The following is a 22,724-nucleotide window of genomic DNA, read 5'->3' as shown; positions in this document are numbered from 1 at the left end:
ATGGACATGGTTAGTTGTTGCAGACTTCTTGGTGTCAGATCCTTTGTTCTTGAGGTCCAGTCATGTTAAGTAACAACGTTCCTATAAATCTCTACCAGATAAATGTTATTCTCTGTCCTGATGGGAAAGAGCAAAGACCTAAGGCACAACTTCCACCCTCCAAGGTCCCAGCCCTGGCTAAGAGGAGGCAGATCTCAGTTGGCAGCTCCTTCAGAGCCAGGTTCCCACATCCTGCCCAGCTGTCATCCCTGAGGGAGCCGCGTACCCAGCCCAGCTGACCCTCAGCCTCCTCAGGCCACCCAAATAGGGAAGGGCAGGGCTCACAGATTGTGACCCTGACAGCAATTGCTGTTAGGTTGCAGAAACAGGGATGGGCGAGAGATCCACCGCTACCACAAGGCCTGGGCCACGGCTAGTGGAGGGCCTTAGTAAGGACTCTGGAGCCCTCAAGGACATAGTCCCCAGTCTGTTTCCTGGGCCCTCCAGCCCACCCACTGGCCCAGGGCTGAGTAAGCTGGAGGGCCTCCAGGAGAAGGCCTGAATCTACCTCTTACCTCATTCTCTACCTGATGACCCCCACACCATCGACCCTTGACCGAATTACTCCCCCAGTGGTTCCTCATGACGCTTGCTTGTGGGCAGGGCCCATTGAGCCACTGAGCAGTGGCTGAACAAGACCTGCTGCCTAGTTACAGTGAGCAGAGTAAGGAGGCACAGCAATGGCTGTTACCTGCTAAGGACTGTGCTCATCCTGCTCTGCCACAATATCATATGTTTGTCTTTGTCTGACTGACTTCACTTAGTATGATAATCTTAGGTCCATCCGTGTTGCTGTCAATGGTATTATTTTGCTTTCTTATGGCTGAATAATACTCTGTTGCATATATGTACCACGTCTTCTTCTTCCAGTCATCTGTTCATGGACATTTAGATTGCTTCCATGTTTTGGTCATTGTAAATAATGCTGCAGTGAACAGTGGAATGCGTGTGTCTTTTAGAATGATGTTTTTTTTCCAGATACATTTTTCAAGGAGCCTCTACACTGTTTTCCACAGAAGTTTAACCAATTTACCTTCCCACTAATAGTGTAGGAGGTTTCTCTTTTTCTCCACACCCTCTCCAGCGTTTATTGTTTATAGACTTTTTGATGATGGCCATTCTGACTGGTGAGATGTAATACTTTATTGCGGTTTTGATTTTCATTTCTCTAATCAGTGATGTAGAGGCACCTTTATATCTGTATGTCTTCTTTGGAGAAATATCTATTTAGATCTTATGCCCATTTTTCTATTTTTTTTTTTTTTTTTGGACATATAGCTGTGTGAGCTGTTTGTTTATTTTGGAGATTAATCCCTGTTGGCTGTTCATTTGCAAATGTCTTCTTCCATTCTTTTCAGTTTGTTTAGGTTTCATTTGCTGTGCAGAAGCTTTTCAGTTTAATTAGGTACTATCTGTTTATTTTAATTTTCATTATTCTAGGAGGTGAACTGAAAAAGATCTTGCTGAGATTTATGTCAAAGAGTGTTCTGCCTATGTTTTCCTCTAAGTTTATAATGTCCAGCCTCACATTTAGGTATTTAATCTGTTCTGAGTATATTTTTGTGTATAGTGTTAAGAGAATGTTCTAATTTCATTCTTTTACATGTAGCTGTCCAGTTTTTGCATTACCACTTATTGAAGGTACTGTCTTTTCTCCACTGTGTGGTCTTGCCATCTTCATTATAGATTAATTGACCATAGACGCATGGGTTTATTTCTGGACATTTGTCCTGTTCCATTGATCTATATTTCTGTTTTAATTCCTATAGCTTTGTAGTATAGTCTGAAGTCAAGGAGCATGATTACTCCAGCTCCATTTTTCTTCCTCAGGACTGCTTTGACTATTTGGGATGGGGGGGCTTTGACTATTTGGGATGGGGGGGTTGTGTTTCCATACAAATTGTAAAATTTTTTGTTCAAGTTCTGTGAAAAATGTCATTGATAATTTGATACAGATTGCACTGAATCTGTAGATTGCCTTGGGTAGTATGGTCATTTTGATAATATCGATTTTTCCAATCCAAGAACATGGTATATCATTCCATCTGTTTGTGTCATCTTTAATTTCTTTCACCCAGCATCTTATAGTTTTCAGAGTATAGGTCTTTTGCCTCCTTGGGTAGGTTTATTCCTGGGTATTTTATTTATTTATTTATTTTTGATGTAATGGTAAGTGGGATTATTTTTTTAATTTCCCTTTATGATCTTTCATTGTTATTGTGTAGGAATGCGAGAGATTTCTGTGCATTAATTTTATAACCTGCAACTTTACCAAATTTATAGAACTCTAATAGTTTTCTGATAGCATCTTTAGGATTTTCTATGTATTAGTGTCTTGTCTTCTGCAAACTGTGACAGTTTTACTTTTCCAATTTGGATTCCTTTTATTTCTTTTTCTTGTCAGTTTTGGAAGTCCTAGTCATGGCAAACAATGTTGAATAAAAGCAGTGAGAGTGGACGTCCTTGCCTTGTTCTGATCTTAGAGGGACTGCTTTCAGCTTTTCATCACTGATAATGATGTTAGCTGTGGGTTTGTCGTATATGGTCTTTATTATGTTGAGGTAAGTTCCCTCTGTGCTCACTTTTTGCAGAGTTTTATCCTAAATGGATGCTGAATTTTACCAAAAGCTTCTTCTGCATCTATTGAGATGATCATATGTTCATTTGGTTTTTGTTCTTCTGTTTGTTAATGTGGTATATCACACTGATTGATTTACATTTATTGAAAAATCCTTATATCTCTGGAATAAATCCCACTTGAACGTGGTATATGATCCTTATAATGTATTAATATTGTTGGATTCTGGGTTTGCTAGTATCTTTTTGAGTATTTTTGCATCTCTGTTCATCTATGGCCTATAATTTTCTTTTTTGTATCATCTTTGGTTTTGGTATCAGGGTAATGGTGGCCTCATAGGGTGAGGTAGAGAGTGTTCCTTTCTCTGCAATTTTTTGAAAGAGTTTCAGAACAATAGGTATAACTCTTCCCTAAATATTTGATAGAATTTTCCTATGGAGCCATCTGGTCTTTTGTTTGTTGGAAGTTTTTAAATCACTGTTTCAATTTCATTACTTGTGATTGATCTGTTCATATTTTCCATTTCTTCCTGGTTCAGCCTTGGAAGGTTGTATCTTCTAAGAATTTGTCCCATTTTTTCTAGGTTTTCATTTTATTGGTGTATAGCTCTTTTAGTAGTCTCTTACAGCCTTTGTATTTCTGTGGTGTCAGTTGTAACTTCTTTTTCATTTCTAATTTTATAAATTTGAGCACTCTTCCTTTCTCCTTGATGAGTCTGGCTAAAAGTTTATGAAATTTGTTTACCTTTTCAAAGAACCAGCTTTTAGTTTCATTGATCTTTTTTGTTGTTTTCTTTCTCTATATTGCATTTGTTTCTATTCTGATCTTTGATTTATTTCCTTCTACTAACTTTGGGTTTGGTTTGTTCTTTCTCTAGTTGCTTTAGGTGTAAAGCTGATTTATTTGAGATTTTTCTTCCTTCCTAAGATAAGGTTGTATGGTTACTTACTTCTCTCTCAGCACTGCTGTTGCTGCATCCCATAGATTTTGAGTTGTCTTTTCATTGTCATAGAGTTTTCAGAGTACAGATCTTTTGCCTCCTTGGGTAGTATATTCCTAGGTATTTTATTCTTTTTGTTGTGATGGTCAATGGGATTGTTTCCATAATTTCTGTTTCTGATCTTTTGTTGTCATATAGAAATGCAAGAGATTTCCATGGATTAGTTTTTTTATCTTGCAGCTTTACCAAATTCATGGATGAGCTCTGGTAGTTTTCTCCTAGCATCTTTAGGATTTTCTATGTATAGTATCAAATCATATGCAATTAGTGACAGTTTTACTTCTTCTTTTCCAGTTTGGATTCCTTTTATTTCTTTTTCTTCTCTGATTACTGTGGCTAGGACTTCCAAAACTGTGTTGAATAAAAGTGGCAAGAGTGGGCATCCTTGTCTTGTTCCTGATCTTAGAGGAAATGCTTGTATCAACTGCAGGTTTGTCATATATGGCCTTTATTATGTTGAGGTGTTTGCAGCTGAACAACATGTTGAGGTATGTTCCCTTTATGCCCACTTTCTTGAGAGTTTTTTATGTAAGTGGGTGCTGAATTTTGTCAAAAGTTTTTTCTGCATCTGTTGAAATGATCATATGGTTTTTATTCTTCGGTTTGTTGGTATAGTGTATCACATTGATTTGCAGGTATTGAAAAAGCCTTTCATCCATGGAATAAATCCCACTTGATCATGGTGTATGATCCCTTTAATATATTATTGGATTCAGTTTGCTAGTATTTTGTTGAGTATTTTTGTGTCTATGTTCATCAGTGATATTGACTTCTAACTTTCTTTTTTTGTGGTATCTTTGTCTGGTTTTGGTTATCAGAGTGATGGTGGCCTCATAGAATGGGTTTGGGAGTGTTCCTTCCTCTGCTTTTGGAATAGGTTCATAAGTTTTCATAGTTTTTTTTTTTTTTTTAATAGCTTCATAAGGATAGTTGCTGCTGCTGCTGCTGCTGCTGCTGCTAAGTCGCTTCAGTCGTGTCCGACTCTGTGCGACCCCATAGACGGCAGCCCACCAGGCTCCCCCATCCCTGGGATTCTCCAGGCAAGAACACTGGAGGGGGTTGCCATTTCCTTCTCCAATGCATGAAAGTGAAAAGTGAAAGTAAAGTTGCTCAGTCACGTCCGAGTCTTCGCGACCCCATGGACTGCAGCCCACCAGGCTCCTCTGTCCATGGGATTTTCCAGGCAAGAGTACTTTTGTTACATGGTCTCTAAATGTTTAATAGAACTTTTCTGTGAAGCCGTCTGGTCCCGGATTTTTGTTTGTTGGAAGTTTTTAAATCACAGTTTCAATTTCAGTACTTGTGATTGATCTGTTCATATTTTCTGTTTCTTCTTGGTTCAGTCTTGGGAGATCGTACCTTTCTAAGAATTTGTCAGTTTCTAAGTTGTCCACTTTATTGGCATATAGTTGCTTGTAGTAGTCTCTTATGGTCATTTGTATTTCTGTGGTGTCCATTGTAACTTCTTTTTCAATTCTAATTTTATTGATTTGTACCCTCTTTTTCTTAATGAGTCTGGCTAAAGGTTGATCCATTTCATATATCTTTTCAAAGAACCAACTTTTAGTTTCATTGATGTTTTTATTGTTTTTTATCTCTATTTTATTTTTGTTGTGATCTTTATGATGTCTTTCCTTCTGCTAATTTGGGGTTTTGTTTGTTCTTTCTCTGGTTGCTGTAGGTATAAGGTTAGGTTGTTTATTTGAGATTTTTCTTGTTTCATGAGGTAATATTGTATTGCTGTAAACTTCCCTCTTAGAACTGCTTTTGATGTGTCCCACAGGTTTTGGATCGTCATGCTTTTGTTTTCATTTGTCTTTAGGTATCTTTTTTTATTTCCTCTTTGATTTCTGCGGTGATCCATTGGTTGTTCACTTCAGTTCAGTTGCTCAGTCGTGTCCAACTCTTTGCAACCCCATGAATCGCAGCACGCCAGGCCTCCCTGTCCATCACCAACTCCCTGAGTTCACTCAGACTCACGTCCATCGAGTCAGTGGTGGCAACATATTATTTAGCCTCCATGTGTTTGTTAGTTACAGTTTTGTGTGTGCGGTTGATTTCTAATCTCATATCACTGTGTTTGGAAAGAGGCTTTGTATGACTTCAATTTTCTTAAATTTACCAAGGCTCAATTTCTGGCCCAAGATGTGATCAATCCTGGAGAATGTTCTGTGTGCACTTGAGGAGAAATCGTATTCTGCTGATTTCAGATGGAATGTTCTATAAATATCAATTAAGTTTAAATCTACTATGTCATCTAAAGCCTGTGTTTCCGTATTGACTTTCATTCTGGATGATCTATTCCTACATGAATGTGAAGTGTTAAAAGTCCCTCTTTATTATTGTGTTACTGTCAATTTCTCCTTTTATGGATGTTATAATTTGCCTTAAATACTGAGGTGCTCCTTTGAGTGCATATATGTTTACACTTGTTACATCTTATTTGTGGATTGATCCTTTGATCATTATGTAGTGTCCTTTTTTTTTTTTTTTTTTTTTTTTAAGCCCTCATAGAAAAACTTTATTGGAAAGCAGGGAAAACTACCAAGATATGAATGAAGACAAAAAATAAAGTTCAGACATAAAGTGTATGACCTTGGTTTAAGTGGAAATGGAATCGTTTGGTGGTTTGTAGTTAGTGACCTATATTTTCACTTTGTGGCACTGCTGCTGCTACAGCTAAGCCGCTTCAGTCACGTCTGACTCGGTGCGACCCCATAGACGGCAGCCCACCAGGCTCCTCTGTCCCTGGGATTCTCCAGGCAAGAATACTGGAATGGGTTGCCATTTCCTTCTCCATGTAGTGCCCTTCTTTGTCTCTAATAACAGTGTTTATTTTAAAGTCTATTTTGTCTGATATGAGTGTTGCTACTTAAGCTTTCTTTTGATTTCCATTTGTGTGGAATACCTTTGTCCCTCCCCTTTCAGTCTGTATGTGTCCCTAGATCTGAAGTGGGTTTCTTATAGATAGCATATATGTGGGTCTTGTTTTTGTATCCATTCAGCCAGTCTCTATCTTTCGGTTGGAAATTTTAATCTATTTATATTTAAGGCAATATTTATATGTATGTTCTTATTATCATTTTGTTGTTTTTATAGGCCTTTTTTCTTCCCTTATTCTCTTATGATTTGACATTTATCTTAAGTGTTGTATTTGGATTGCATTTGTGTGTGTGTGTATCTATTGTAGATTTTTGGTTTGTGGTTCCCATGAGGTTTTGATACAGAAGTCTATGTATCTACAAAATTGTTTTTAAGTTGCTGATTTCTTAATTTACAATGCATTTCCAATATTCTGCATTTGTACACTCCTCATGATTGCTGGTTTTAATATATTTGTGTGTGGATGATTTCCTATCTTTCTGTTTGCTTTTCGTGGTAAGCTTTCCCATTTGTAATTTTTTTGTTTGTTTCTAGTTGCGGGCTTTTCTTTTCCACCTAGAGAAGTTCCTTTAGGATTTGTTGTGAAACTGGTCTGGTGGTGCTGAATTCTCTTAGCTTTTGTTTGTCTGTAAAACTTTTGCTTTCTCTGTCAAATCTGAATGAGAGCCTTGCTGAGCTGAGTATTCTTGGTTGTAATATTTCTCCCGTTCATCACTTTAAATATAGTGTGCCACTCATTTCTGGCCTGCAAAGTTTTTGCTGGAAAGTCAGCTGATAGCCTTATGAGGATTCTCTTGTACATTATTTGTTGATTTTTTTTCCTCATATTGCCTTTAATATTTTTCTTTGTCTTTAATTTTTGTGAGTTTGATTAATATGTGTCTTGGCATGTCTTCCTGCAAAGACGGGCTCAATAAAGGACAGAAATGGTATGGACATAACAGAAGCAGAAGATATTAAGAAGAGGTGGCAAGAATACACGGAAGAACTATACAAAAAAAGATCTTCATGACCAAGATAATCACGATGGTGTGATCACTCACCTAGAGCCAGACATCCTGGAATGTGAAGTCAAGTGGGCCTTAGGAAACATCACTATGAACAAAGCTAGTGGAGATGATAGAATTCCAGTTGAGCTATTCCAAATCCTGAAAGATGATGCTGTGAAAGTGCTGCACTCAATATGCCAGCAAATTTGGAAAACTCAGCAGTGGCCACAGGACTGGAAAAGGTCAGTTTTCATTCCAATCCCAAAGAAAGGCAGTGCCAAAGAATGCTCAAACTACTGCACAATTGCACTCATCTCACACGCTAGTAAAGTAATGCTCAAAATTCTCCAAGCCAGGCTTCAGCAATACATGAACCGTGAACTTGCAGATGTTCAAGCTGGTTTTAGAAAAGGCAGAGGAACCAGAGATCAAATTGCCAACATCCGCTGGATCATGGAAAAAGCAAGAGAGTTCCAGAAAAAAAATCTATTTCTGCTTTATTGACTATGCCAGAGCCTTTGACTGTGTGGACCACAATAAACTGGAAAATTCTGAAAGAGATGGGAATACCAGACCACCTGACCTGCCTCTTGAGAAACCTGCAGGTCAGGAAGGAACAGTTAGAACTGGACATGGAACAACAGACTGGTTCCAGACAGGAAAAGGAGTTCGTCAAGGCTGTATATTGTCACCCTGCTTATTTAACTTATATGCAGAGTGCATCATGAGAAACACTGGGCTGGAAGAAGCACAAGCTGGAATCAAGATTGCCGGGAGAAATATCAATAACCTCAGATATGCAGATGACACCACCCTTATGGCAGAAAGTGAAGAGGAACTAAAAAAGCCTCTTGATGAAAAGTGAAAGAGGAGAGTGAAAAAGTTGGCTTAAAGCTCAACATTCAGAAAACTAAGATCATGGCATCTGGTCCCATCACTTCATGGCAAATAGATGGGGAAACAGTGGCTAACTTTATTTTTTGGGGCTCCAAAATCACTGCAGATGCTGATTGTAGCCATGAAATTAAAAGACGCTTACTCCTTGGAAGGAAAGTTATGACCAACCTAGACAGCATATTGAAAAGCGAGACATTACTTTGCCAACAAAGGTCCATCTAGGCAAGGCTATGGTTTTTCCAGTGCTCATGTATGGATGTGAGAGTTGGACTGTAAAGACTGGTGAGCGCAGAAGAATTGCTGCTTTTGAACTGTGGTGTTGGAGAAGACTTGAGAGTCCCTTGGACTGAAAGGAGATCCAACCAGTCCATTCCTAAGGGAGATCAGTCCTGGGTGTTCATTGGAAGGACTGCTGTTGAAGCTGAAACTCCAATACTTTGGCCACCTGATGCAAAGAGATGACTCATTTGAAAAGACCTTGATGCTGGGAAAGATTGAAGGTGGGAGGAGAAGGGGATAACAGAGAATGAGATGGTTGGATGGCATCACTGACTCAATGGACATAGGTTTGTGTAGACTCCGGCAGTTGGTGATGGACAGGGAAGCCTGGTGTGCTGTGGTTCATGGGGTTGCAAAGAGTCGGACACGACTGAGTGACTGAACTGAAGTGAACTGATGTGCTTCCTTGGGTTTATCTTGTATGGCATTCTCCATGCTTCCTGGACTTGAGTGTTTCCTGTCTCATGTTAGGGAAGTTTTCAGCTTTAATATCTTCAAATATTTTCCCAGGCCCTTTCTCTCTTCTCCTTCTGGGACGCCTACAGTGCACATGTTGTTGGTTTAATATTGTCCAGTGGTCCCTGACACTGTCCTCATTTCATTCTTTTTCTTTGTTGTCTCACAGTAGTGATTTCCAGCACTCTTGTCTTCCAGCTTACTTACTCCTTCTTCTGATTCAGTTCTTCTGGTATTAATTTCTTACAGTGTATTTTTCATTTCAGTATAATATTGTCCATCTCTGTTTGTTCTTTGAATCGTCTAGCTTATTATTAAAACATTTCTTGTGTCTTCTGACTGTGCCTCCAATCTTTTTCCAAGATCTTGGATTATATTTACTCCAAATTCTTTATCAGATAGATTGCCTATGTACACTTGATTTAGTTATTCTTCTGGGTTTTTAATCATCTGGAACTTCTTTCTCTGTCACCTAATTTTGTCTGACTTTCAGTGTTCATGGTCCCCTTTCCACAAGCTGCAGGATCATAGCTCCTCTTGCTTTGGATGTCTGCCCTCTAGTGGGTGAAGTTGGTCCTAGGTCTTGTGCAGGCTTCCTGTTGGGAGTGACTGGTGCCTGCCCACTGGTTGGTGGAGCTGGGTCTTGTCCTTCTGGTGACCAGGGCCATGTGAAGGTGTGTGTTTAAAGGTGGCTGTGACCTCAGTATGGCTTTAGGTGGCCCGTCTAATGATGGCTGTGTTCCTATCCTGCTGGTTGTTTGGCCTGAGGTGTTCCAGCCCTGGAGCCAGCAGGCTTTTGGGTAGGGCCAGGTCTTGGTGCCAATATGGCGACTTCCTGGAGAGCAGATGCTGATCAGTATTTCCTGGGGCCTCTGCCACCAGTGTCCTTGTCCTCCCGTGAGCCGCAGCCAGCCCCCACGTCCCCAGGAGGCCCTCCAAGCCCTGGATGGGTCTGTCCCAGGCTCCCATGGAGTTAGTGCTTTGTGCTGGGTCCCAGTGCATGTGAAGCCTTGTGTGCAGCCTCCAAGAGTGGAGCACATTTCCCCAAATCCTGTGGAATTCCTGCCCTCAAGCCCTGCTGACCTTCAAAGCCAAGTGCTCTGGGGATTCCTCCTCCCGACATCAAACCCCCAGGCTGGGAAGCCTGATGTGGGGCTCAGGACTGTCACTCTTGTAGGAACACCTTTATGATATAATTATTTCCCAATTTGTGGGCTGCCCTCCTGATAGGTGTAAGATTTGATTATGTGGCAAAGGTACCCCTCCTACCATCTCATTGTGGCTGCTGCTTTGTCTCTGAAAGTGAAATATCCTTTTTTGTAGGTTCTGGTCTTTTCTGGTTGTTCAGCAATTAGTTGTGATTTTCGTGTTTTTGTGAGAGGAGGTGAGCTCAAATCCTTCTACTCTGCCACCAAAATCACGGGGCTGCTTTTAGTTTGGAGGCTTGCTGCCTCTTTCCTCAGTGTGTGAGCCGTTATTCCCTTGATAGGAGTGTGCAGGTACAGCGGCACCTGTGTGCTCCTGGGGCAGCGGGGGCGGGGTTTGGTGCCTGCTCACGGGTCTCGCAGTGGCAGTGATGGCCCACGCCCCTCTCTCGAGCCCACCATGGTGTCCATGACTCACCCCCACGCCCAGAGCTCCTGTAGGAGGTGTCCTGTTGCCTGAGAGCACTCACAGGGAGAGAAGCTCTTATTGCGGTCCTGCCCCATCCTTGTACGTCCCCCAGGAAGGGTGGCTGACCTCACTGGTGAGCCCAGGCTCCTTCTGAGTATACCCTCTGTGGCCACCATCCAGACTCTTCAGGCTGTCTCCACACAGCCAACTCCGGTCTTCTCCCTGAGTCTCAACCTCTGAAGCCTGAGGTGGTTTGATGGATGAGCATCTCATGCCACAGAGCATGGGGTGGTGGTGCCAACATTCTGCACAGGTTACTCTGTTTTGCTGCACTCTCCTCCTAGGCTCTGAAGCTCCCCCTCCATCCAGGCTGGTCTCTCTGCCAGCAAGGGGGCTACCCAGGGTGCAAGAGCATTTCCTCCTTCACAGCTTCCTCCCTGCAGCGGGGCTGCCCCAGTTCCTTTATTTTTCTCTTTCCTTTTGTCCTACCCAGTTACGTGGAGGTTTTGTTGCTCTCTTTAGGAAGTCTGTGGTCTTCTACCAGTGTTCCATAGATGTTCTGTGTGAATCATTCTATTTGCAGATGTGGGGGGCGGGGTTTAAAGATTTTTTGATGTGGACCATTTTTTTAAAGTTTTTATTGAATCTGTTAAAATATGAATCTGCCTTATGTTTTGTTTTTTTTTGGCCCTGAGGCATGTGGGATCATAGCTTCCTGAGCAGGGATCGAACCAGCACCCTTGAAGGTGAAATCTTAACCACTGGACCACCAGGGAAATATCTGTAGGTGTGTTTTTAATGTTTTTATGGGAGGAGGTGAACTTCATGTCCCACTTCTCCACCACCTCAATCCTAACTAACACCAATATTTTTAAGCTCAAAAGATTTTAATTCTGAAGTCCAGTTTTTCAACATTTTTAATTTTGCTTCAGGTATCACACTGACACCATGAAGATTCTCTCATTTTTTTCTAGAAGTCGTTATGTGAGGTGCCAGGTCGCTTCAGTCATGTCCAACTTTCTGTGACCCTATGGACTGTAGCTTGCCAGCCTGCTCTGTCCATGGGATTCTCCAGGCAAGAATACTGGAGTGGGTTGCCATGCCCTCTTCCAGGGGATCTTCCCAACTGATAGATTGAACCCGAGTCTCGTGTCTCTTGCATTGGCAGGTTGGTTCTTTACCACTAGCGTCACGGGGGAAGCTCTAGTTGTACATATAGCCTTTGCTTGTATCTTTAGGTCTATAATGAGCTAAAGGTCTAAATTTTCTGTCTTCGCACACCTCCCCCCACTCATCCCCCGCCCCATTTTGGTATATGTTGTCCCAGCACCACTTGCTGAAGACTGATCTCACATTGAAATGGCTTGGCACATATGTCAGATCAATTTATCATATATGTAAGGGTTTATTTCTAGACTGTTAACCCTATTCTATTGCTTTATCCACCTATCCTGATGCCAGCAAACACTGTCTTAATTATTGCAGCTTTATAAACTTGAAATTGGGTAGGGTAATTCCTCCAGTTTTGTTCTTTTTCAAAATAATTCTGGCTATTTTAGATACTTTGCATTTCTATGCAGGTTTTAGGATCAGTTTGTCTATTTCAAAAAACAGAAAAGCCTGCTGAACTATTGATAGGGATTAAGTTGAAGCTAGAGAATAACTGGAGGAGAATTACCATTATAAGAGTATTGAATCTTTTAGTTCAAAAATATGGGATGTTTCTCCATCTATTTAGATCTTTAATTTCTCTCTGCAGTTTTTATACTTTTTCAATGAAATTTATTCTTATATTCTTGATGCTATTGTGAGTGGAAGTTTTTAAGAGGACTGTTTATTGCTAATAGGGAATTTCAGTTGATTTTTATATATTGATCTTGCATCATACACCCTTACAATTTTTTCAGTTTTTTTTGTGGATTCCTTAGGATCATAGGAAATCATCATTTGTGAATAGTTTTACTCGTTCAAATTTGAATGCCTTTAATCTTTGGTGGGGGTTGGGGGCAGGTCAGGAGCTGGATAGAACCTCTGCTACAATGTTAAATAAAAATGAGTGGATATTCTTGATTGCTCCTGATTTTAGGAGAAACACTCTCTTTCACCCTTATTAGCTGTAGGATTTTCATAGGTTGAAAATATTCTTCACTTAGGTTGAGGAACATGCCTTATATTCCTAGTTTGTGTTTTTATCACAAATGGGTGCTGAATTCTGTCAAATGCCTTTTCTTGTATCTATTTAGCTGAACATATGGGTTTTGTCATTTTATTAATATGGTATACGTTTTTAGGGCTTCCCAGATGGCTCAGTGGCAAAGAATCCATTGCCTGCCAGTGCAGGAGACCGGGAGACATGGGTTCAATCCCTGGGTCAGGAAGATCCCCTGGAGGAGGAAATGGTAACCCACTCCAGTACTCTTGCCTGGAAAATCCCATGGACAGAGGAGCCTGGTAGGCTGCAGTCCATGGGGTCGCTAAGAGTCGGACACAACTGAAGCGACTTAGCAGCTGCAGCTACTGTTAAGTCACTAAGTTGTGTCTGACTCTTTGCAACCCCATGGAATGTACCCTGCCAGTTTCCTCTGTCCATGGGATTTCCCACACAAGAATGCTGGAGTGGGGTGCCATTGCCTTCTCCATAACAGTAGCAGTAGCATACAACTTTTTGGATGTGAAATCAAGCTTGCAGCCCCAGGATATAGCCGATTTAGTCCTGGTGTATAAACCTTTTTATTTGTTGCTGGATTCAGTTCGCTAATAGTATGAAGGACTTTTGCTTATATCTTCATGGAATTTAAATATCTTTTCAAATATAGGTATTTAAAACTAAATTTCCCTTTCAATATTGCTTTAGCTGCATATTATAAATTTCAATATGCTGTTTTACTTCATTAAAATTCTCTTAACGTTCCTTGATTTCTTCAATACACAAGTGTTTAGAAATGCATTAAATTTCCAAATATTTGGGGATTTGCAAAATGTCTGTTGGTGACTCCTAACTTAATTTCAAATGGTTGGAAAATATATTGATACTTCCTATGACTTCAGTCCTTTCAAATTGTTTTATAGCACAGCATGTGGTCTTCCCCTGGAGAATGTTCCATGTGGAGTTGAAAAGAATGTATGTTTTGCTGTGGTGGTTGATCTACAAATGTCAGGACAGGTTGGGCAATGACATTTTCTTTTTTGCCTTTTTTCCAGTACTATCTCCAAATGTTATTGGTGAATTATCCATTTCTCCTTTCAGTTCTGTCACTTTTTTTCTCCACATATTTGTCTTTAAGTGCGCCTTTTTAGGTACATTAATATCTAGGACTTCTTGATAGTTCAGTTGGTAAAGAATCCTCCTGCAAAGCAGGAGACCCTGGTTTGATTCCTGGGTCAGGAAGATCCACTGGAAAAGGGATAGGCGACCCACTCCAGTATTCTTGGGTTTCCCCTGTGGCTCAGCTGGTAAAGAATCCGCCTACAATGTGGGAGACCTGGGTTCGTTTCCTGGGTTGGGAAGATCCCTAGAGAAGGGGACAGCTACCCACTCCAGTATTCTGGCCTGGAGAATTCCAAAGGCATTGCAGAGTCGAACATGACTGAGTGACTTTCACTTTCACAACCACCAGTTGGAGGAAGTTAACTACATGCTGACCACAGGCATGTAGGCTCCAGACAGCTTGGAAGCAGAAAGTTGATGATGGAGAGTCCCCAAACATCACCCTGTTAGCTCACCACTAACCAACCAGAACTGTGCATGAGCTGATCAATAACCCTGTGACCCTCTCCCTCACTTTATCTTCCTTAGAATCCAGTGGGGAGTTTGGGTCATTCAGGCATGAGCTACCACTCTTAATTTGTCCCCACAGTGGGTGCCTCGCAATAAACACTGGAATTTTCTTCACCACAACCTACTGTCACTAGGTTAGCTTTACTGAGTGCACATGCGTGAACCCGTTTGGTAGAGTAATATATGTCCCTGATACACTGACCCTTTATCATTTTCAATGTCCTCTATTTCTAGTTTATTTCCAGTCCCACTTTGTCTGATATCAATATATCCATTCTGGCTCTGCCTTATGGTTACTATTGGCATGGGCTCTATTTTTCATACTGTTACTTCTGTGCTATTTGTCTTTGAATCCCAAGTTTCTCTTGTAGACACCATATAGTTAAGTCTTGCTTTTTTTATCCATTGTAACAATTTCTTCTTTTGGTTCAAGCATTTAGTCCAGTCATTTTTAATGAAATTATTGGTATGGTTTGATATGATTTATGGCTACCATTTTACTATGTTTTCCAAATGTCTCATATGTCTTTGCATCTCCATCTTTCTATTGCTGCCTTCTTCTGTGTTAAAATTTTTTAGTGTGCTGTTTAGATTTCTTAAACTGTATTCTGAGTGTTTTAGTGGCTGTTCTAGGGACTACAGTATTTTAGTTAACCACAATCTTCAGATTAATGCTAGTGTAATTCCAGTAAAAAGCAGAGTATTTGTTCCAATATAGCTCCATGTCCTGCCCACTCCTTTGTGCTGGTATTGTAATATACATTGTGTGCGTGTGTGCTGTGACTTCAGTCGTGTCCGACTCTTTGTGACCCTGTGGACCATTGCCTGCCAGATTCCTCTGCCCGTGGGATTCTCCAGGCACACGGAGTGAGCCGCCACGCCTGAATGTCTGGTGGACGTTTAGGTGGTTTCCCTGTCTTGGCTGTTGTCAACAGTGCTGCAGTGGACATTGGGGTGCATGTATCTTTTGGGGTCATGTTTTCCTCTGGATATATGCCCAGGAGTGGGATTGCAGGATCATATGGTAGCTCTGTTTTTAGTTTTTAAGGAACCTCCATACTGTTCTCCATAGTTCGTGTACCAGTTTACATTCCTACTAACAGGGCAAGAGGGTTCTCTTCTCTCTACACCCTCTCCAGCATTTGTTGTTTGTGGATTTTTGATGATAGCCATTCTGACTGGTGTGAGGTGATTTCTCGTTGTAGCTTGATTTGCATTTCTCTGATAAGGAACGGTGTTGAACATCTTTTCACGTGCCTGCTGTCCACCAGTATGTCCTCTTGTGAGACGTGTCTATGCAGGGCTTCTGCCTTTTGAGTGGGTGTTTGTTTTGATGCTATTAAGTGTCATAAGCTGTTTGTAAATTTTGGAGACTAATCCCTTATCAGTAACATCATTTACAAATATTTTCTGCCAATCTGTGGGTAGTCTTTTCGTTTGGCTTATTGTTTCCTTGGCTGTGGAAAAGCTTTTGAGTTTAAGTAGGTCCCATTTGTTTTTATTTCTATTATTCCGGGAGATGGACTGAAGACGTTGCTGTGACTTATGTCATAGTGTGTTCTGCCTGTGTTTTCCTCTGAGTTTTATAGTGTCTGGTCTAACATTGAGGTCTTTAATCCATTTTGAGCTTATTTTTGTGTATGGCATTAAGGAATGATCTTAATTTCATTTTTTCACATGTGCTGCTTTTTTTTTTTCCCACCTCTGTTTTTGAGAGCTGGTTTAGTTGTATCCAAATCCTGTTATTCTTGACAGCCTTTGTTTCCTTTCTCTTCTTTGAAATACTTAAGTTGCCAATATCCCGTTCTTATAATTCTGTTCTTTTGTATTAGGAAAGAAAATAGTCATCTTAAGTTTCTTTTTCTTTTCCATCTCACATTAAGAATCCTTCTTTTTCACAATGATTTAATATTATTTAACTGAATATTTTCTAACCCTTACAAGTCATACATGACTGAGCCCTCACTTTTATAACATCAAATTTTTCTACTCATTTTTCAGAATAGCGCCAATGTTTTCTCAATTATGAAATAAAGCACCGAGTTGCAAGATCTGTCCATCGGGTCATATGTGTAATATCACTTTCTCCAAATTGGAAAACCCCAAGGGCTGAAGAGGTGATGAAAAGACAAAGCTAGTTCTGTTTTCTCTGAATCTATGATGTTTTAAAAGTAATCTCACTTTCTTCTAAGTTACAAGAAAAACCTCTACTTCTGCCTTTATTATGAAGAAAAATATGAAGAAACATAAAATCGCTAAATCCGGTCTCTGAATTGAGGTGACTAGTCTTTAATGCAAGAACAATGCAATCTACAAAACCTCACCCAGAGTATGTTGCGGGCTTGGGGATGACATCTCCCCTCTCTACTTCCTCAGTTCTCTTATCAGTGAAGTTCTCACTCTCAGGAGACTAACTTCAAAAAAACTCAAAAACAAAAACTTATTTCTACAAATTATTTCTCACAATCCTTAATTTAGGAAAAGAAGGAAAAATTTGGAAAGAAGATGAAAATACTTTAAATTTTCTTTGGAAATCATTGAAAAACTTTAACACAAACTTAGCAGATTGCTGAGCCAGAGACAAAGCAGTTCACGTGTAGACATGTCACTTCGTGTCCACCGACAGATTAACAACCCACAAGCATGTGGAAAGAAGCTTCTACACACAAAGATGCACCTTTGGACAGGTGGGCAAGTCTCAAACACGTTCTAATACTGTAACTTGTACCGAGCAGTCATCCAAAGGTTCTAGTCTGTATGTATATCAGTTACATGTCATAATAGCAGGACTCTCTCCAATATACACCCTTTATTTTAAATTATGCCACTAGCACTTGGGAAAAAAAGTAATTTATTTGCATTGCTTCCATTTTTCTACTGTAGTGTTAGGACTTGACATAAGCATTATTCTTCTACCTCCTATTTACAGTTCATTCAGAATATTACTACAAATACAGTATACAATTTTAAAAAATTTATGGGGAACTGCAGTTTTCATTTTCCTCACCTCTTTACAGGTTTCTCAAAATCATCCAACGTAAGTGAAAATTTATATGGACATTTTCTGTACACATCTTAAAGGGGCAGAGATTACAGTGATAAAGCCAAAAGAATTCTGCACAAATACAATAAAATACAGAAAACAAAGTATAGATGTTATTTGGGGTACAAATATAAACAATACAGTACCATTTGAGTAATTTAGCAACATAATACTCATACTTTATAGAAATAAAACTGCAAACCCGGAGAATGCTCTGACAAATATTAAACATCATATATACAATGAGGTAAATGTACCTTGGTCTCTTGAGAGGTAATTTAAGTTTAAAGCAATTGACGTTTTGAAGCATCTCCTTGACATATAAAGAAATATCAAACACCCCATTCCATTGGCACAATGTGAAAAAGGGATATCAAAACACAGTTCATGATACTCAATTCACAAATCTTGTTTAAAAATAAAAACATTCACTGAAGTTCTTTTTAAGCTTTAAGAAACTGGTTGAATGTTGTTAACCACTTTTTTTTTTAAGTTTACAGTTACAAATAAGACTGCATAATAGGGTTAAAGGTTTAAATGTACTGACAATCCTCAGAATGTCCTAGAAGTCCAGCATTTCTGGAGAGGGCCCATGGGAATCACAGCATTCCAAAACAGACACAAGATGCTGCAGGACACGTCATGAGCTATTTTTTTAGAGTCTCAAAAACATCTGAACTGGCATTTTTCTGCCAAGCTGTGACAGAACCATTATTTGGACTCTCACCATCTGGAGCCAGAACACTGCCATGGTCAAGAAATAGTTTACTAACAATCAGTCTTTCATTGGAGGGGTAAAAATAAACTCTTGATATGACCATGTCTAATGGGATCCTCATGTTGTTTTGAGTTTTAATTAGCACTTCACCATCTTGTTTTACAAAATACTCTGTATGTGACAGTTCTTTAAGGTAGAGGGGGAAAAAAGGTAACTCAGGCATGAGCAGCAAAATGGCCAAGTGACCACTGAAATTTTTTAAGAAGAGAAATTTGGAGTTCTTGATGACCATGGCACTGTATCCTGACTCAAGGCACTTCCTGAGCACTATCATTACAGCATAACTACAGGCTCGGCTCTTTGGACCTTACCCTGTCCTAGGGAAGATACAACTGGCCATTGCTTCTGGCACAACTCCCACTGCCAGAGCTACCCTTGCTGCCAGCCCACTCAGAGGCAGGACCAGCAGGAAGGCAGTTTGGGAAAGAGCGAGCTAAGGGTGTGAAGAAAAGACCAGGGATGTCTACACCCCAGTAAGCCGTACGCACCCCTCATCCCCGTTCCTCTGGGGGTACTGACTGACAATCTGCCTGAAGGTATACTTTAGCCAAGTTGAACCTTGGAAAGTGAGCATCTGAAGATACTAGTATAAACACAAAGGCTTGTGTTTTTAAATATAGTTCTTCAGTCAAATTTTTCTGCAGGAATAGCCATAGCAATCATGATCCATAAATATTTTCAGTTACTTTCATTTTCAGTACTAGCCAATTGGGGTTTGTCAAACCATCGTTAGTCGGGGGGAAAAAAAAAAATGGAATCAGCTAGAGTAACATGTAAACCCAATTTAGAACTAAATTCCAACTTTTAAAAAGTTCCCTGATTCATCAAAAGTAGATTTTATCCATTTAGGCTGAACAGTAAAACTGTAACTCACTTTTTGACTTAATAAAGAATATCTTCAGCAAAAGTTGATTACCTTATATGAAACTGAGAAATCATGTATCACAACTTTAAATCAGACAAGAACTTTTGGTATGTTCTTAAAATTATATAAAAATAGTTTTAGTGATTACATGCATTGGTCCCCTGGATTTCATAAAGCAGATCTGGTAGGCTTGTAAATGGCCAAAAAAAAAAAAAAAAGTAAAAGTACCTGATCATAGAGCTAGAGATTATTAAACAGGAAATGTAACACAATTATAAAACAAACCTCTCAAACTCACTCATTTGCTTTGATGAAATCATGGTAACTACAGAAAAAACTCAAATTTGGACTCAAAATATTAACCTCTAAACAATATTTTCCCCATGTTTTTAAACACATGAAATTGACACTAAATTCCTATGAAGTATGTCATTCATTCTAAAATTACTTTGGCTTTAAGACCAAATAGTCTTTCAAATTTATTCTATTTATAAGAAATAAGACGTTATCAGAATGCAGCTCAGTCAGCATAAATAGCCACTATCTCTTACCAAAATACTGTAAAGGTTATTCTGACCCTTTCATCAGGAAATTGACAGCTCTATAAGGTATGTCTTGCCTCACAGCTATGATAGACTTTCCTCCCTCAGATTAAGATCACAGTGATAAAGAGGACTTTGAAAAATTGTAAAAATCCTGCAAAGACTTTCAGCACTGGAAGTAAGACCAGTTATTATAAGCTACTCTCAACTGAATGTGAGAAGGCCGTGACAGATTTGCTTTAAACATTTAATTTCACCATAAACATCTGTAAATGGAGAATCTATCCTTGGAATATTCCTTAGCTATCGCTTTCCCAAATATTGAGGGTGCACCAAATTCACTCCATAGCCATATAAATTAGGCAGTTGTGATATCTGCACAGAGAAGGAAAGACGGAGTTAAAAGCTGCCTTCCTCAAAGTGTAGTGCGACCTCAAAACCACACTAACCTTAGCTACAAAGACAAAGTCCACAGAACAGTGACTCCTACACAACAATGTGACTCTCACACACCTGTAACTATTCAAATTATCAACTACCTTTACCTTCCTAGAAAAAAGCCTATTTAACATTAACCATATTCTAATTTTAAACATAATTCATTTCTTAAAAAAATAACACTGTCTTTGATCAGATAAAGAAAAAAATGGCTTACAGAATGCCACACAACTTTTCACAAGCAGCTAGACAAATTTTCCCTTTTAGAAAAATTCGTCTGTATGCTACAGATTTTAAGTTATTAAAGTACTATAAGCATCAAGAGTGCCACTTGAATTTTTTAAAGTGTACTTAGACAATACAATTAAAATGCAAAAACTTGATGAGAATACTTAATTATGACCATGATAACAATTTACCAATTAATGCCATTTCATTTCTTTAGTGGTTTAAGCACATTTTGGCAGGAGAAAGGCATATTCAGAATGGAATACCAAAGAACATACCAGAAAAACTCTTCCAGAAAACAAAACAGAATAAGTCTGGGTTATCCAGGTAAATAAACTTTTGAATTAAAACATGACAGATTTAACACACACAGAGACTTTAAGCAATTCTACTCATTTCCATTAGAAAGACACAGAAGTGGCACTTACTGGTATAGTACAATCCCATTTTGAAGGCATGTGATGTTCTGAATATGTGAAAGAACAATAATATACAAAATACAATTGCATAAATTATGTTCCTCACTACTATATGAGGTCATTTTTAGACTCAAGAGTTTATAAGTGTTAGTTTTAAGATCCTGAAAATTATAGAACAGTACATTCAAAGTCTAAATCAAAGAAACTCTTTAGTGGTTCAGAATCCTCTGAGAATGTACTAACCAGGAGAAATCACTTTCTTTAAAAATAAGAAATGTTTCATATAACTCAGCCATCCAGCTCCTTTACCCTTAAAGATGATCTTCAGCACAGCAGTTACCTAAAGTTAAGACCAGCAATCATTTAAAAAAACAAGTTTTGTGTTAATAAAAAATAAAGGTAGACTACACAACATTTTGTAACTGTCCTGGGAAAGAAGCGTTCATAGTGCACAGAAAGGAACCCACATGGCGGTTTCCTGGGTCTGAAGAAATCCTGGGATGTTTTAGTTCACCTTGTTACATCGTCGTAAAAGGAAGCAATATCCTTCTGTTCCCTCTCAGTGAGGTAGAACAACTGACCTCCCAAATTAAAACCCAGGAGCAGATCTGAAGAAGAAGTAGAGTTCAGGCAAAGCCACAGAATTTACATTTTGATGCCTTCCTGCTGACTGAGTTGTGACAATGTTTTCTTAATCCGCAAAGCTGTAAGCCTAGCTGCCCCATTGGCATACCAACATTCTCTCATAATTTTAGCCATTACTCTCAAGGCCTACAAGAAAAGAAAAGAAAGATCATTAATGCATGCACCACTTTTCAACGACCTTGATAATAATCTTTACCTGTAAATTTTCTTTTTAAACGACATACAAGTATTTCTGTTTCAGCATTATTTGTAATAGCAAATGAGTAAAGACGACCTAAATTCCCATCAGCAGGATACTGGTGCCAGCAGCTGGAAAGCAGATGAACAAGGGAGGATTTACTTAGCAGCCTGAGAAAGCTGAATCCTCAAATAGAGCTGTGCAAAGCAAAAAGGGAACCTGACTCACATGAAATGGCCCCCAAAACTGAGGAATTAACTTATATCCTGTATCCCTGGGGTGAAGAAGTTCAGGGTAAAAACAGAATCAGCCAAAGAAGCTAGAAACCCAGATACCTGCCCTGCCCCAACTTCACACAGCTGGGTGACCATCCCACCCCAGCCCAACAGAGGACAAGAGATTTCAATCTGAGACAGCAGAACAGATTCCCATCTTGGGGAAAGAAGGGCAAAATTCCACACTGACAACACACTAAATCCTAAGACAATAAACTTTCTCCCCAGAACATGGCCAGTGACTTTACATACTCCTCCAGGTAGGAGACCAGAAGAGTCTTCAGCCCAAGAAGAAAAGCCTAAAGAGAGGGACATCAGTGATTCCCCAAGGAAGCAATCCAGTTACTTCACCCTCAGACTGAAGTTGACGATAAGCTCCATTCATGTGCACAAAGCTTCCCATCAGCTTTCAGTGCTGCTTTTATACAGAGTATGAACTTGATCAACATTTCAGGAAAGTAATATGAAATGCAGAAACTGACACAAACAGAAAAAAACACCTTGGAAAAAACAAAAGGTGTACAGAAGACAATATCAACAATCCATCATTAATACCTTCAAAGAGATAAAAGAAAATACTGATACTGGACTTATCAATACTTTTTTGGGTTTTGTTTGGTTTGGGGAAAGTTTTATAGAACTACAAGATAAACCTGAATAATAATAATAAAACCAAAAGATAAAAGCAGATTCCCAGAAAGTAGAGAAAAGAAAACAAAGAGATGGGTAATAAGAAGGAAAACACAAGAAAATCAGAATGCCTGTTCAGGATGTCTACATTCATAACCAGAGTTGAAGAA

General features: G+C 39.4%; 1 protein-coding gene and 1 long non-coding RNA gene across 3 annotated transcripts in view; one reads left to right on the top strand and one right to left on the bottom strand.

The window, feature by feature from the left end:
• Positions 1–4,664: 4,664 nt before the first annotated feature.
• On the top strand, positions 4,665–16,717 carry LOC129650308 (uncharacterized). The gene is made up of 2 exons (XR_008713711.1): positions 4,665–4,806; positions 16,515–16,717. It is a non-coding gene; the product is annotated as an uncharacterized LOC129650308 (long non-coding RNA).
• A 590-nt stretch (positions 16,718–17,307) lies between these two features.
• TGFBR1 (transforming growth factor beta receptor 1) overlaps positions 17,308–22,724 on the bottom strand; it is a 74,809-nt gene continuing 69,392 nt past the window's right edge. For both annotated transcript variants that reach the window (XM_055578625.1, XM_055578626.1), the window contains exon 9: positions 17,308–21,597. In XM_055578625.1, the coding sequence (XP_055434600.1) occupies positions 21,472–21,597 (126 nt within the window). In that variant the 3' untranslated portion in view covers positions 17,308–21,471. The remainder of the gene's footprint in view (positions 21,598–22,724) is intronic.

Source organism: Bubalus kerabau, chromosome 4 (assembly GCF_029407905.1).
Source record: "Bubalus kerabau isolate K-KA32 ecotype Philippines breed swamp buffalo chromosome 4, PCC_UOA_SB_1v2, whole genome shotgun sequence".
In the NCBI taxonomy this organism is placed as follows: Eukaryota; Metazoa; Chordata; class Mammalia; order Artiodactyla; family Bovidae; genus Bubalus; species Bubalus kerabau.
The sequence above is the reverse complement of the archived record's forward strand: the minus strand, read 5'-3'. Positions and strand labels throughout refer to the sequence as shown.